This window comes from Letharia columbiana (assembly GCF_014066305.1).
Source record: "Letharia columbiana isolate WasteWater2 chromosome Unknown Sc0000003_s0, whole genome shotgun sequence".
NCBI classification, from domain to species: domain Eukaryota; kingdom Fungi; phylum Ascomycota; class Lecanoromycetes; order Lecanorales; family Parmeliaceae; genus Letharia; species Letharia columbiana.
Window position 1 is genome coordinate 612,481 of NW_023501039.1, and position 13,250 is coordinate 625,730.

Sequence of the window (13,250 nt, forward strand, 5' to 3'; positions counted from 1 at the left end):
ATGCTTCGCGCACTGCACTGTGCATACGTTTTGTAGACTAGAGTAACATTCTGTTACGCACTACTAGTCCACCAGGATACCACTGTAATTACACTGAAAGTATGATACAAGAACCCCCTGCAGCCTTCGGAGGAGTGTTCTTAAAGCCTTGATCATACCTCAAATGCCTCCGCAATCCAGTCCATCTGTACCGCACTCACGCCTTTTGCGTAGCTGCGATTTGTGAAGACGAACTCATTGAACATGATCGCTTCTACTTTCTTGCCAAACAAGCTGCTGGAAGGGTGTATGGCCACCACTTGATTTCCGACCATGGTCTTGTAGCTGCCGTCTGGACACAGTCGGGCCGTTTTGGTTGCAAAACCTTTCAGGAAGCATTTCAATATGGAATTTGCAAGCTCGGGCGTGATTGCTGAGGTTGCTTGGTTTTGTATTAGCTTTAGCAATTTCAATTGCTGGCACTGAGCCCGCAGCTGCTTTCGAACATCCATGGCCGCTTTCATGGCTCTATGCGATGCAAAATGTTTCTCCGCCCAGGCTTTCCTATCCGTATTCTCTGCTGCGTATGCTTGGACTGCTGTTAATAAGGTCAAGTGATCTCCTTCTCTTTTGTAGAGTTCGCGTCGAGCCACTTCAGCTTCCTTTTTCTTTTCCTCGGACGCCAGGTTGAGGAACAAATCCTCCACACTCAAGCACGAGATAATGTCAATAACCTCGGGTACGCAATTTAGCGATGGTTCAGCCGCTGCAATGAGAGCTCTTCCGAGAGACACAGTGACCGGAAGCTTAGCAATCTGCAGACCAATGTCGCTTATTCCTCCAGAGTCAGTCAGCGCTCCGAGCAGATAAAGCTGCAGCAAAGCCTTTTCCAACGCAGTTCGCGGCGGAGGATCAAGGAACGAGAAATTAACAACATCCTTGATGCCTCTTGCTTTCATAGTCAAAATTGCATGGCTTAGATCGCATCTTAAAACCTCCGGCGTGTTGGATTGTTGCATGGTAGAATAGTCCGATTCTGTATACAGCCTATAGCACTGTCCTAACGCTTCGCGACCAGCACGCCCCTGGCGCTGAATGGCCGAACTTTGCGAGATCGGTTTCACGAGCAACGATTCCATCCCAATGCTCGTCCGAAATTGCTTGATCTTTGCTTTTCCACTGTCTATGACAAATCGGACCCCTGGGACTGTCACTGAGGTTTCAGCGATGTTCGTTGCGATGATTATTTTCCGCGTATTTGGAGGAGCAGGCTGAAATACTCGCTCCTGTGCAGCTTGCGATAGGGCGGCGAAGAGTGGTAGGACTAGAAGCTTCGGTAGCTCGGGCCCCATGTCGTGGGCATACTCTTTCACGAGGCTCTCGAGGGACTCGATAACGTTCCGTCCATGGAAGAACACAAGCACATCCCCTGGCATGGGTTCTTGACGGTGGATCTGGAAGATCATTCGAAGAGACGCCTCGACGATGTCCTGGACTGGCTCTGCTGTATACTTAAGATCGACAGGGTACTGGCGACCTTTGATATAGCAAGTTGCTACACGGTCTGAAGTCTTCAATTGCGGCTTCTTGACCTCGTGATGGGAACCTTTCACGGTTCCATTGCTGTGGATTGCAGTGTCACCTTCTTCATCAGAGGAGGAGATGCCGGACCATTCAGACCCTGACTCGTCTTGATGTTCAAGCCCATCGGTACCATTCCCATGATCCTTTCTATCTCCATGGACTCCATTCCCTGCCTCTCGCCCATATCCCTCCTCAAAGAATGCCCTCAAAGTCTCCGTCTCGGCGGTTGCGCTCATGATGATAACCTTATCAAAGAATCAGCGTCCCTTTTCCAAAACGTAGGGCTAACTCTTAAAACAATCTTGGTGAGCACAAGTGGGGTAAGTGATCTGTTTCACGACAGAAAGTCGAACGCGGTAAATAAGTATTTAGGAGCACAGCGTGTAAAGAAGACCAGCCCGGCCCCAGGACAAGTCTCGAAACCCAGACTGGAGTCTCGGACAGAAAGGAGTAACTCGGAAATACGATGTACCTTCAACGGTATCCCCCCTCTTCCCTTATTTTTCCCTGCGACCATGTCCCTCAGAAAACCCAACAGTAAATCGACATTGACCCCCCTCTCATGGACCTCATCCACGAACACAGCACTGTAAGCTTTCAACCATGGATCTCTCAACATCTCTTGCAATAGTGTCCCCTCCGTAACGAACTTGATCCTCGTATTCGGACTGGTAGACTGATCAAACCTCACACTGTAACCAACTGTGCTTTTCGGACTAGATGAACCAAGCGGAGTGCCCATTTCCTCTGCTACTCGTCTAGCTAAGGTAGTAGCCGCCACCCTTCTCGGCTCTGTGATGGCAATACAGCCGCCGATTGTAACAGTCTGAGGGGAGCGGTCCATTGGAATGGTGACCGACTGGGATTTACACCATGGCTCATTCACAAGCATCTGAGGCACTTGCGTACTTTTCCCACTACCAGTCTCACCAACCAAGATGATGACATCCTGGCCGAGAAGAGCCTCGCGAATTTCCCTAACATGGGACCAGACCGGAAGGCTTTTGCGGGAAGATTCCAGCCTTTTGGCTCTGTCTCTCAGATTGTGGCTGCCATTTGATGGTCGAACGAAGTCCTCTGATAGGCCTTTTGATTTGGGTTTTGCCAAAGTGGCGAGCTGCAAGCGATCAGAACCGTTCGATTGCGGGCGCTGGTCGTGGTTGCCCTCGACATGACTTATTAATCTAGTGTTTCTATGTGTAGGCAGGCTCCTGCGAGCAGGTTCTAGCGATATGGCACGTTCTCCGAGGTGAGTCCGATCCACATGCTCTCGTTTCCGTTTCTTACTCTTCGACGATTTATCCTCGGTCAATAATGGGGCACTTTTCCCAACCGCGGTCTCCAAGGGCACAGATCCTCCATCGAGGTGTTTATGCACCCGCTCGGGCATCTTTGCATCGAGTTCAGAAATTAGATATCACAAGATGCATCTTGACCCAATTGCAAAAATAATTCTAGTGTCTGAGAAAAAGTGACTTTAAGGACTTTCCACGCCCCGAAACAAAAGAACGCTGCGTCCTTCGGCCCGTCCCTAAGATTACTCTAAGCCTGCAGCGTGGGGGTCGGAACTTCTTCCTTCCTTCTAATCCTGCCACCCAGATGAATATCAAACCCGGTTTTGCACACCCAGACGCATCTACTTTACCTCTCCCCCCTACTAACAGCCTCTACCCTCTCCAAAGTCCAGACCCCCTTTTACCCGTCCTTTAACAAATCCAATGCGCCCCTCTGCCCCGCGCCCCCTCGTCGCCGGTCCTTCAACCGGCCCCGAACGACCCTTCCCGATCCGCCTCTCAGGACCCATAGTAAAGGGCTTCGGACGTGGTAGCGCAGATCTAGGGATACCGACGGCGAATATACCGTTGGCGGGGCTGAGCGTTGGGGGAAATGAGGATGTCGAGAGCGGAGTTTATTACGGGTGGGCGGGTGTGGACATTGATGATACAGGGTTGAGGAAGGAGAGGGGGGGGAAAGGAGAGGGAGGAGGATCAGGAGGAGGAGTGTGGGAAATGGTGATGAGTATTGGGTGGAATCCTTACTATAAGAATGAGGTTAGGAGTGTGGTATGTACCTCCTGGCTACGTATTTTTCCACGCATGCTCTGCTGTAGAAAGAAAGAAAGAAAGAAAGAAAACGGTTGAAGCTGATGGAGGGCATCATGCTGATCTGTTATGGTAATCCAAGGAAGTCCACATCATGCACGCTTTCCACCATGACTTCTACGGCGCGCGGATGAATCTGCTGATTTGTGGGTTTATACGGCCAGAGTATGATTATGTGAGTAAGGAGAGTTTAATAGAGGATATCAATGTGGATATTGAAGTTGCAAAGAGAAGTCTGGAGAGGGAGCTTTATCTAAAGTTAAAAGGGGAGAAGTATCTGTTGGAGTTTGGGGTTGAAGGGCATGAGAATGCGGTGGCGAGCTGAGTGATGTATGGATGTTGGGTTTTTGAGTGTGGGTACAGACACATTGGAAGATTCATGAAGCGTGGTGTCAAGCTGGGTAGTCGCACGAAGATATGGGATAGAGATAGAGGATAAAGCAACGGACGCGTGTACTATGAAGGATATTCTGCTGTTCACAAAGACATTGTCAGGTGCGTTTCAGTATAAGTGAATGCGTTATTGACGTCTAATCTGTGGGATATGTACAGCTGTGCTGTCATAATTCATGCCAAAGTGCTAGCCAGCACCAAGCGATTGGGCGTCCATGCCATTCGATTTTCCCAATGGACAAAAGAAAGCAAACGTCGTAGTCTCATCATATGCAAGGAAGGACATTCATAACGAACAACATAGGAATACCGAAGACATCCCGCTTCACTGACCAGCAGAGCATGCATTCGACTTTGCCATCATCATCTCCAATTTGGGTCATACCGGCATTCCCATCTTTTCCAGACCGTGTAGCATCCCTCTGCCGCTTCAGCCGTGATCCAGCTTCGCTGTCCAATGTCTTGTCAAGCTCAGCATCCCTCGCTGTCTTGTACTTCAAAAGCTTGCACGGTGTGGTCACGCTCCCCCTAGAATCTCCAAAAGCTAAATGAGAGTAGTCATCAAAGAAATCGCACGCGCTCTCGTCATCCAACAATTCCACTATAGACACCGGGTTCTGCCGAGATTCGTCGAGGGCATCAGGTCTCGAACTATCTGACACTCGAGGAGTGATGTTATCGCGAGAAATTGCAGTTCCCATACCGGAAGGACCAGAAGTGTCACCCCCCTTGTTCACGTTGAGGTTGGGCTCCCTGCCCAAGAGGACAGCTTTCCTCCAACCAGTAAGAACACTAAAACCTTCACCCACCGCTACCACTTCTCCAGTGCGTCGACAAATTATTGTGGGAGTGCCGGTTGCACTCAAAAAATCGTCATATTCTAGTAGTGTTCGCTGAAGGCACTTTTCCATGAAGACTCGGTCATCGTCATCCAACTTCGTAAGAGATGAGATGAAAGAAGGACGAATGGAAGCGAGTGCCTTGGCAATCCGAGCCGTCTTAGACGGGGAAAACCGCTTGCGGATCAATGCCATCAAATCGTGGAAAGCCTTGGTGTAAGAATAAGGCTCCGTCACGGCATTGTAGATCATTGAGGGTTTCCGGTGGCGGCGATTGGAAGTCGAAGGCTGAGTTTGGATAGAAGAAGGTATCGTTGCCGTTTGGACAGTCGGCGTTGAGGGTGAGGCCTGAGAACTGTTCTGCTGTTGCTGCGAAGAGGTCATTGGCCGGAGTGTTTCTCGGAGCTGTGCCTGACGAGATGGGTTAATATTAGTGTACATACTCTTGACGGACGGACTCTCGTCGATACCCGCCGTCATACCTTGCGGACTGGACCCGGAAAATGATGGACTGGGATAGTTGTTATAGGCGCCAATCGGGTAGCCAGTAGGCTCTTCCTGCTTTACCAACCCATCCAGTGAGTCCTCGTCTTGTCCCCTCAAGTTGAAAGGATCGGCTTCTTCTCGTGAGCTAGGTCGAGAATTGTGTATGACCTGGTCTTGAGGGTAGCCGTAGGGTTGGGCGGCCGATCCGTAGCCTGGGGTATTAACACCTGGCACAAAGTTGGCGTCATCACTAGGATTGAGAGTCCCCGTGCTTTCGCTTGGAGGAGTGTCTGCCATACCAGAAGTGAGGTGAGTTATGTATGCTAACTCCCCATACCCGTATTGATTCGCAAAAGAGTTTTCCTCTGTGTTCGGATTGGGATAGAATTCACCGACAGAGAGGTCTTGATTCGGATTGGAGAAACCGAGGGTGTTTGGCTGCTGCACAGTACGACTGTAATCTGGCAAGATCGGTTGTTGATGAGGGCCGAGAGGATATGATTGTCCCATTGACATCTGCTGGCTAGAGTAGGGTTGGAAAGGCATCTGGTTCTGCTGACCGTGCGTTACGAACAATGGGTAGGTTGGGTTTTGGCTGGCATAGAGGCTACCTACTCCCGGACTGGGGAAACTTGACCTGGGAAATGGCGGGCCACCATGCCAGTCATTAGGAAAGTTGGCAAAGTGACTGTCTTTGACTTGATCCTGGCCTGGAGTTAGATCCTCGTCTGGAGCATCTGCCAAGTACTTTGCCTTCTTCCTCTTTCCGTCCTTGCAAATCTTCTTGTCGCCACACCTCTCGCAAGGCCGCTTGTCACCTGTCAAGCATAAGCGTCAAAGTCGAGGACCATGGTGGCAAGTGGTAGAAGGGACTTACTGCAGGTCAGATGAGCACGTTGACAATTCTCGCAGGCCCGACGAGCTTTTTTCCTCTTGACCCTGTTGGGATCTTTGCTGGCAGCCTTTTTCACCTTGTCATCGTTCGGCTTACGGGCTGACAAATCGCCTTTAGAATCGGTGGTAGGTGTGCGCATGTCGTCTGAGTCTTGACTGTCACTATCGTCTGATGACTCCGACTGCGATCTTGAGGAAGCATTCTCATCTCGGTCCAAGGCCATGATATATAGCTAGCTCACGCGGCTACCAAAAGGCGCCAATGCGGTACGATGCCAGAGGTCCAGATAGCCTGGTTCATGCATGCAAGTCTAATGCTATTTCCCGTGCAAGTGGAGCCTGGCTGTGCAATAACCCAACGCCCTCCTCTACCTTCACCAATAGCACGACGAGAACAAGTCTTCCTGCGGCCTAGTCACCCTTTCCAAGCTGCAGAGTCCCAAGAAGCCAATCAGTTCCTGACGACTTGCGTAATACCGTGCACCGTTGACGGCGCACGTGAGAGAGAAAACAGTGTCCACGTAGCCTACTACCGCAGGAGGCAGTGCAGATTGGAAGAAGGAAGCTCTGCCGATATTTTCAACGAGATCTACTTGGGGTGCCTGGGGACAGCCTCAAATTCGAAATTGAGGGGATATCCCTTGTCCAGTTGCGAGAGAGCGAGCGACCGGATAGCTGCAGATACGTTGGGACGCCTTGTTTTGCTGGACCTTGGAGATTGGATGGACGGACGCAGGATTCCCTCTGATGCAAGGCTTGTCGTGTAAAGTTGTAGGACGACTTGATGTGCTGGATCGGATATTTGGAGCCGTATTTGATTTCTACGTCGGTGATGGTATCGTAGTAATTCGGATGAGAATCCTACGACTGAGATGGTGGACTGGGAGGGTAGTATTCTTATCGTCTCCGAATTGAAGTGGAATGATGATGATGATTAGGCTTAATGTATTATTGTGATGGAGCAGGTCATCATGATCATAATTACCATCCCATGCAGCAAGGTGCTACTCTCATGTCATGTCATGTAGCAGCAGTAAGCGGTCAGTCTCTGATGAACTTGGGTTCACGGTGTTCATTGGGCAGGTGGCACTAAAACTGCTAAAGCGGCACCTAGGATTTGGTGGCCGCTTGCCCGCACGGAAAAATTGCTTTGTCCTCCCATCCATTGGCTCCCTTCGTCGTCATGCTTCATTATTCTCAATTTTGGAAATTCTAACTTGCGCACTATTGCAGGACGCTACTGCTAGTTACCTAAGCTCCTAAGGTACCCTCTTACCTCACCCACACCAAATCCCTGCTTTTTATTCTCTGGAAAACCCACAGCTCTGGTTCGCCAGCGTGCTTGCATGCCTTGGGTCAAAGGGCGATCATGCGCTGCAAAGAAATCAAAGCAACAACATGGCACAAGATGCGTCGTTGGCTCAAGCTAATGCACAGAAGCCTTCTTGAACAAATATTGCCAAGCTGATCTCATGACCTCGATGTGTCCGTACCCTCGTACTTTGAGCTTGAATGACGATCATGTACAGCTGGAACAAGGCTACCAACCATCGGGTGTGGGTGATACGGCTCCTTGTTGGTCTGAGATTTGACAATTCCAGCTCGATACTCATACATCATGCAGGTATGCCTGGAAATACGGAGTAGGGCACTGGCTTTATCATTCCTTCCCACACGCCATCGTGATCATCGTTTTTAGCTATAATTAAAGACTAGAATCATGTACGGCTATCTCCCAGAAGCGAATCGCGAATTACCCCCTAAGATGGGGGAATCAGTTTGACTCCTTTGAGGTAGAAAATTCAGGTAACAAAACAAGATTGGAAGCACTGTGAGTATGCTCCCGAGACATGTCTCGGGACTCAACCATGATATTGATTGGAAGGGAATTCCGAAAAGTGTACTCACGTATCCTTCGGCCGAACCTAAAAAACAGATATCTGGTTTGACCAATCAATATATGCCCAAGCCGCCAAGTAGAGAAAATGTGACAGCTGTTGCATCGACGTACGGGAAAGGTGCCATGATAACCGTAAGGCCCGCCAACAAGGTAGTTGCCCACTAACGTGAAGTTCGTCAGTGGAAAAGCTTTGGTCAGAACTGCTCCCTGCATTACCTGATACCCTAATTTGTTGTACACTATCAAACATTTGTTAGCCTGTCACTGTCACACCTGGCGGATACCGCGTCAGACGTGGAACTCTAGATAATCTTACTTTGATCACCAAACAGTGGAAACGCTGCAGCGAAGCTCGAGCGAGCAAAGCTGTTTGCCGCCAAGGCAGAGGCGGCATATAGAGGATATGCATCCACCAGAAATGTGAAGATTCCTGAAAATGTAAGTAGCATGCTGATACTCGTTCAGTAGCTATTCATTGAAGTCAAGGACAATCCGCAGCGACTCACCCGGCTGCAAAGATAGCACTTCCTATGATCGGCACTGGGTAGAAGTTTAGCTTAGCTCAGGCAACTCCTCTTGTTCCTCCTCACCTATCCAATGTACGGAGGCATACGTGGTCCAGGCAAACCTGCACCGAGGTCAGCTCGCGATTTGCGATTTGAAATACGGCAATAGATGATGCGCACCAGAATAAGCCAATTGGCACGAGTATCCCTCCTGCAATCGCTGGTGGCAGACGGTACTCGGGTTCTGAACCCCCAGACTCTCCATCTTCCTCTTCTTTTTTCCGGAGTAGCCTAAGATAATTGTTGTGCCACAGCGGGTCCGTTCCTATTGCAACCAATTGGCCTACCAAAAGGCCCGTGAAACTCAGGCCGACTTGCCACAGCTCAAATCCATGATTGTTCGTGAATACGATTTCGAAAGCGCCAAAGAAGAGATAGAGGACCCCCAACAATATCGCGGAGAACAGGCAAAGATTCAGGACCATAGGCTCTAGGGTAAGCAACAAAAATGGCCGATAACAGGACCGCAAAATAGTCTGCAAGATCGAGCGTTGCATAATCTCGATTGGCGCTTTCCATCTCTCATCGCCAGTCTCTTTCCGTAGCTTCGCAGCCTTATGACGAAGAAGGACGGGATGATAGGTCTCGGGCACACCTAATACGATCAAGCCAAGCATCAGCGCGGACCAGATGATGAGCACATAGAAAGTCCACCGCCTGATCTGTTAGCCTTTATTCTATAGTTTGCCTGTTTGACTCACCAGGTAGTGTACTGATTGATGAAGCCTGCGATAATGGGACCCACTGGCGGCCCGATGAACGGAGAGGCCGTGAAGATCATCATTGGAGCTTGCAGTTCATTCCGTACAAACATATCGCCAACGGTGCCCCCAGCCACACTCAAAAAAGCACTGCCCGCAATACCGTCAATGAACCGGGAAACAAGCTCTGTTCCAATGTTCTCTGCCACCGCACAAGGAATAAGCCAAACCAGGAAACATCCAAATGAAAAAACGTAGACGGGACGGCGGCCATAGAACTCAGATAAAGGCCCAAGAATCATAGGCCCAAGGCCCAACCCCATAACGAACAAGCTCAGTCCCAACGTAGCGACGACTCGGGAAACGTGGAACTCCGTTGTAATTTGACCGTATGTTAACGTATACATCGACGACGCACATGTGACACACGTTGAGCCGGCGGATACAATGGCCACGATCACCCACTTGCGTGTCTTGCTCAAGGATCTTGGATTCATAGGATCAGAGTCACCATCGAACCGAACTTCGAACTGCTTATTGGGATCTTGTCCCTTCTCTGCATCCTTGGTAGTCCCTTCATCATCGTTAAAAGCCGTACAGCCGTAGCCGTTGCCATAGGAGGGCGACCTTTGTAAATTGGCAGAACCTCCTTCGGTGCTTCGATTAGGCGACAAGTCCGGCGCAGCGGCAGCTCCTTCAATCGGTACGTCTTCTCCCTCTGATCTTGTCCATCGACTCATCGTCTGCGTGGTAGGCTTCTCGACGCTTGGGGCGCTGTGCGAGGACTGCTCTGAGGTAGCAAGGGTGGAGTCGGAGTGGCCAGAGCCCATCCTAGAACGAGGGTGAGCACAAGTCGTTCTGTATGGGGCTTGAATCATTCCAATCGCAAGACATAGATGACTAGCAGCTCTTTACCTTGAGAGGTAAACACCGGAATATCCCCAGTATCAGAGTGATTTAGCAACAGTGTTGGAGGCGCCGCCGAAGACCTGAGCTACGTTAAGAGAGCTCTGTCCATTGACTTGCTATATATGCATTCCTATCAAGCTGCAAAATGCACAAAGGAGCGAGAACGACGGCAAAGCTCAGAAAGCAATCCATATTGGTAATGAACAGTTGCCAATTTTGACTACCGTAAGTTACCTATGACGGGCTTTTCCTATATAGTTTGCAGGGATCACCAAACCAAATGTTTCCTTATTGCCGAAACCGCTAAGGAATGGCGGACACAACCCTAGCATATCACGTACTATCCCCCATAAATGTGATGTGCATCGCGGTAGATAGCAGAATACGAGGAAGATCACCGTCCATGTTAGACGACCGAGTAGTATCATCTGACATGAATTGGGAGGCACTGCAGATTCCAATATGTACATCCTTACTGTTCAGGAAGCATATCTGTCAACCTTTCAAGCGCAGCCTCATGGCGCTCCATGGCCCGTGTACTTTGAAAACATTGTCGCTATCAATGGGTTTCTTGGAAGACGACATAAAGGAAAAAGCCTGTCAAGTGTCCATGGAACGAAATGGTAGTTAAGCAGTATACAACATAGTTGAGTAGACGTAAAAAGCGCGTGGCTAAATGTGGCGATAGATTAGGGCAGTGCTGTCCGCGTCATTGTGCGTCCTTTTCGCAGCTGGCGACGGCGCCTGAATCATTGGCGCCATCACACTTCCTACAACATCTATACTCAAAGACCAATGATATCTGTGTTATACGCGCCCCGTGAGATTTGGAGCAATAATGATCAATTGATTATTCTCAGATGGTCGAGTCTAAAGCAGGCTTGCTTGATCCATGGTCCGAACCCAATCAAGGCAGCGGAGGCGAGCGAGCAATCGCAGCGTGACAACAAAGATGCACTTCCCGAACTATCAATGGCCTCTCATTACATGACAATGAATATCCATAACCATATCCATCATCCTCTGATCCTTGATTCTGACTATGCTCTCCGTGCCAGTTCCACCTCCTATATCTTGCTGTCAGCAAAGCTCTTATCGTGCTATGAAAGCCGACTTGTGATTCAAGCAATCTCATTGTTCCCTTTGTGAATTTACTACTTGCTCTGTACACACGTCTACACGGCCTCTATGTCCATCTCTTGCGCATGTAACGTGTGCTGCTAGAAGTCCTTGGCTGATTTAAGTGGCTGTCAAGCAACTATAGATTGACAAACAAGCTCTGTCTGCACGGAGTGGCCATCCATAAGTGGAAGGCATCTTGATACTCAACATGGCAGCACTCATACAAACAATAGCAGTCCTGGACAATTCTGGCAAGGCGATTAGCACAGTAAGTCACCGTTTCATCCACACCTCCCAGCCCAACTAGCTGATCCCTGCGTCACAGAGCAAGCATCTTGTCAATGTCTTCAGAGAAGCTAAAGCTGCGTATCGCGAAAGAAAAGCTGAAGTCGTCGCTGGCCGACACTACGAAATCGAAGACAGGAAAGCCCGCAAGGGTCTAGAAGCAGCTACAGTCTACGATAATCGCCCTGCAGCAGGCCCCCGAAAACATTCCCGGCCACATCACGGCAATCGCAGATCATCCACTGACCATCGACGCCCAGAAGAGGCCTCTAGAAGCGAGTCAAACACGATCTACCCATCATCACACAACCGTTTTTCGCAAGAACTTCGCACTCCACATTCTCCAACGTTCCCGCACCAGGAGCTTACAAGAAGACACTCCGGTCTGGACGACGTTATTGTGTCACGAGCCCCACGCCTTCCACCCCGATCCATGACTTCTCCCTCGTCGCCTTCATCAATCATAGATATGGACCTGGCATATGGCCCTATACCTCCACCTCTCCCTGTGGCGAATCCGGCCGACGACTCTGAATTCAAAGGCCTCGTCAACAAAGTGAAGGCTCTCCTAGAAGAAGCGGATTGCCTACAGTATTCCGTATCCGCAACAATAGCCTCCTTACAGAAGAACCCTGACGCTATGGCCGCTGTCGCTCTCACGCTGGCCGAGATCAGTAATATCGCTACAAAGATGGCGCCAGGCGTCCTTGTCACCATGAAAGGCAGCGCTCCAGCAGTTTTCGCCTTGCTCGCGAGCCCACAATTCCTGATCGCTGGCGGTGTTGCTGTGGGAGTTACAATCGTTGCACTAGGTGGGTACAAGATCATCAAAAAGATAAGGGCGAACAACGCCGTGGAGGATCCGGGGATGGATGAAATGCTGGAAATCGGAGGAGATGTCAGCGCGATTGATAATTGGAGAAGAGGCATTGCAGAAGCAGAAGAGCAGAGTTTGGGGACGAGCGTGGATGGGGAATTTATTACTCCAGAGGCATTCACGCTGTCGAAGTCCAACCTAAACGACAAGAGCGCCTCAGAGACCAGAAGAAAGGAAGTTGGGAGTGGAAGCAAGAAGTCGAGCAGTGCCAAGGGCGCAAGTGAGACATCATCAAAGACAGGCTCCAAAGGAAGCTCAAGGGGAAGCTCAAGGGGAAGCTCGAAGGAGAGTGAGCAGGGAGGGTCTAAGGGAAAGAGAGAGAAAAAAGCCAAGAAACCCTCCCCTCTACGATTAATGTTTACATAACAGCAACACTACACCACTTTGACGCGATTGACCCATGATGGGGGTCTTAGTCGTCGTTACGTTCTGAATCACGGATTTCTGGGCGTCAGACTGGAAGATCTGATCGTCTGGGCCTTTCAATTAATATGGAGAGCATTCCTTGGCCAGATTTCGAAAACAGCTCTTACCTCACGGCTTCAACCTCCTCGACACATACAAGCCAGTCCCCACTCTAGAGTACCCTGCCATCTTCAAGTCAAGCCTCGCG

General features: G+C 49.9%; 6 protein-coding genes across 6 annotated transcripts; 3 read left to right on the forward strand and 3 right to left on the reverse strand.

Annotated features, from left to right (window-relative positions):
- Positions 1-152: 152 nt before the first annotated feature.
- Positions 153-2,953, reverse strand: HO173_001665 (uncharacterized protein; the record flags this gene model as incomplete). Its single annotated transcript, XM_037303602.1, has 2 exons — positions 153-1,808; positions 2,036-2,953. The coding sequence occupies 2 exons, from the start codon at positions 2,951-2,953 to the stop codon at positions 153-155; spliced, it is 2,574 nt and encodes an 857-aa protein (XP_037169324.1).
- Positions 2,954-3,281: 328 nt separating this feature from the next.
- On the forward strand, positions 3,282-3,990 carry HO173_001666 (uncharacterized protein; the record flags this gene model as incomplete). Its single annotated transcript, XM_037303603.1, has 2 exons — positions 3,282-3,626; positions 3,748-3,990. The coding sequence occupies 2 exons, from the start codon at positions 3,282-3,284 to the stop codon at positions 3,988-3,990; spliced, it is 588 nt and encodes a 195-aa protein (XP_037169325.1).
- A 334-nt stretch (positions 3,991-4,324) lies between these two features.
- HO173_001667 (uncharacterized protein) lies at positions 4,325-6,501 on the reverse strand (the record flags this gene model as incomplete). Its single annotated transcript, XM_037303604.1, has 2 exons — positions 4,325-6,201; positions 6,261-6,501. The coding sequence occupies 2 exons, from the start codon at positions 6,499-6,501 to the stop codon at positions 4,325-4,327; spliced, it is 2,118 nt and encodes a 705-aa protein (XP_037169326.1).
- Positions 6,502-6,549: 48 nt separating this feature from the next.
- On the forward strand, positions 6,550-7,044 carry HO173_001668 (uncharacterized protein; the record flags this gene model as incomplete). Its single annotated transcript, XM_037303605.1, has 1 exon — positions 6,550-7,044. The coding sequence occupies one exon, from the start codon at positions 6,550-6,552 to the stop codon at positions 7,042-7,044; it is 495 nt and encodes a 164-aa protein (XP_037169327.1).
- Positions 7,045-8,005: 961 nt separating this feature from the next.
- Positions 8,006-10,274, reverse strand: HO173_001669 (uncharacterized protein; the record flags this gene model as incomplete). Its single annotated transcript, XM_037303606.1, has 9 exons — positions 8,006-8,037; positions 8,186-8,217; positions 8,289-8,338; positions 8,394-8,416; positions 8,494-8,627; positions 8,684-8,717; positions 8,768-8,805; positions 8,864-9,400; positions 9,445-10,274. The coding sequence occupies 9 exons, from the start codon at positions 10,272-10,274 to the stop codon at positions 8,006-8,008; spliced, it is 1,710 nt and encodes a 569-aa protein (XP_037169328.1).
- Positions 10,275-11,683: 1,409 nt separating this feature from the next.
- Positions 11,684-13,003, forward strand: HO173_001670 (uncharacterized protein; the record flags this gene model as incomplete). The annotated part of the gene is made up of 2 exons (XM_037303607.1): positions 11,684-11,743; positions 11,801-13,003. The coding sequence occupies 2 exons, from the start codon at positions 11,684-11,686 to the stop codon at positions 13,001-13,003; spliced, it is 1,263 nt and encodes a 420-aa protein (XP_037169329.1).
- Between the last annotated feature and the right edge of the window lie 247 nt (positions 13,004-13,250).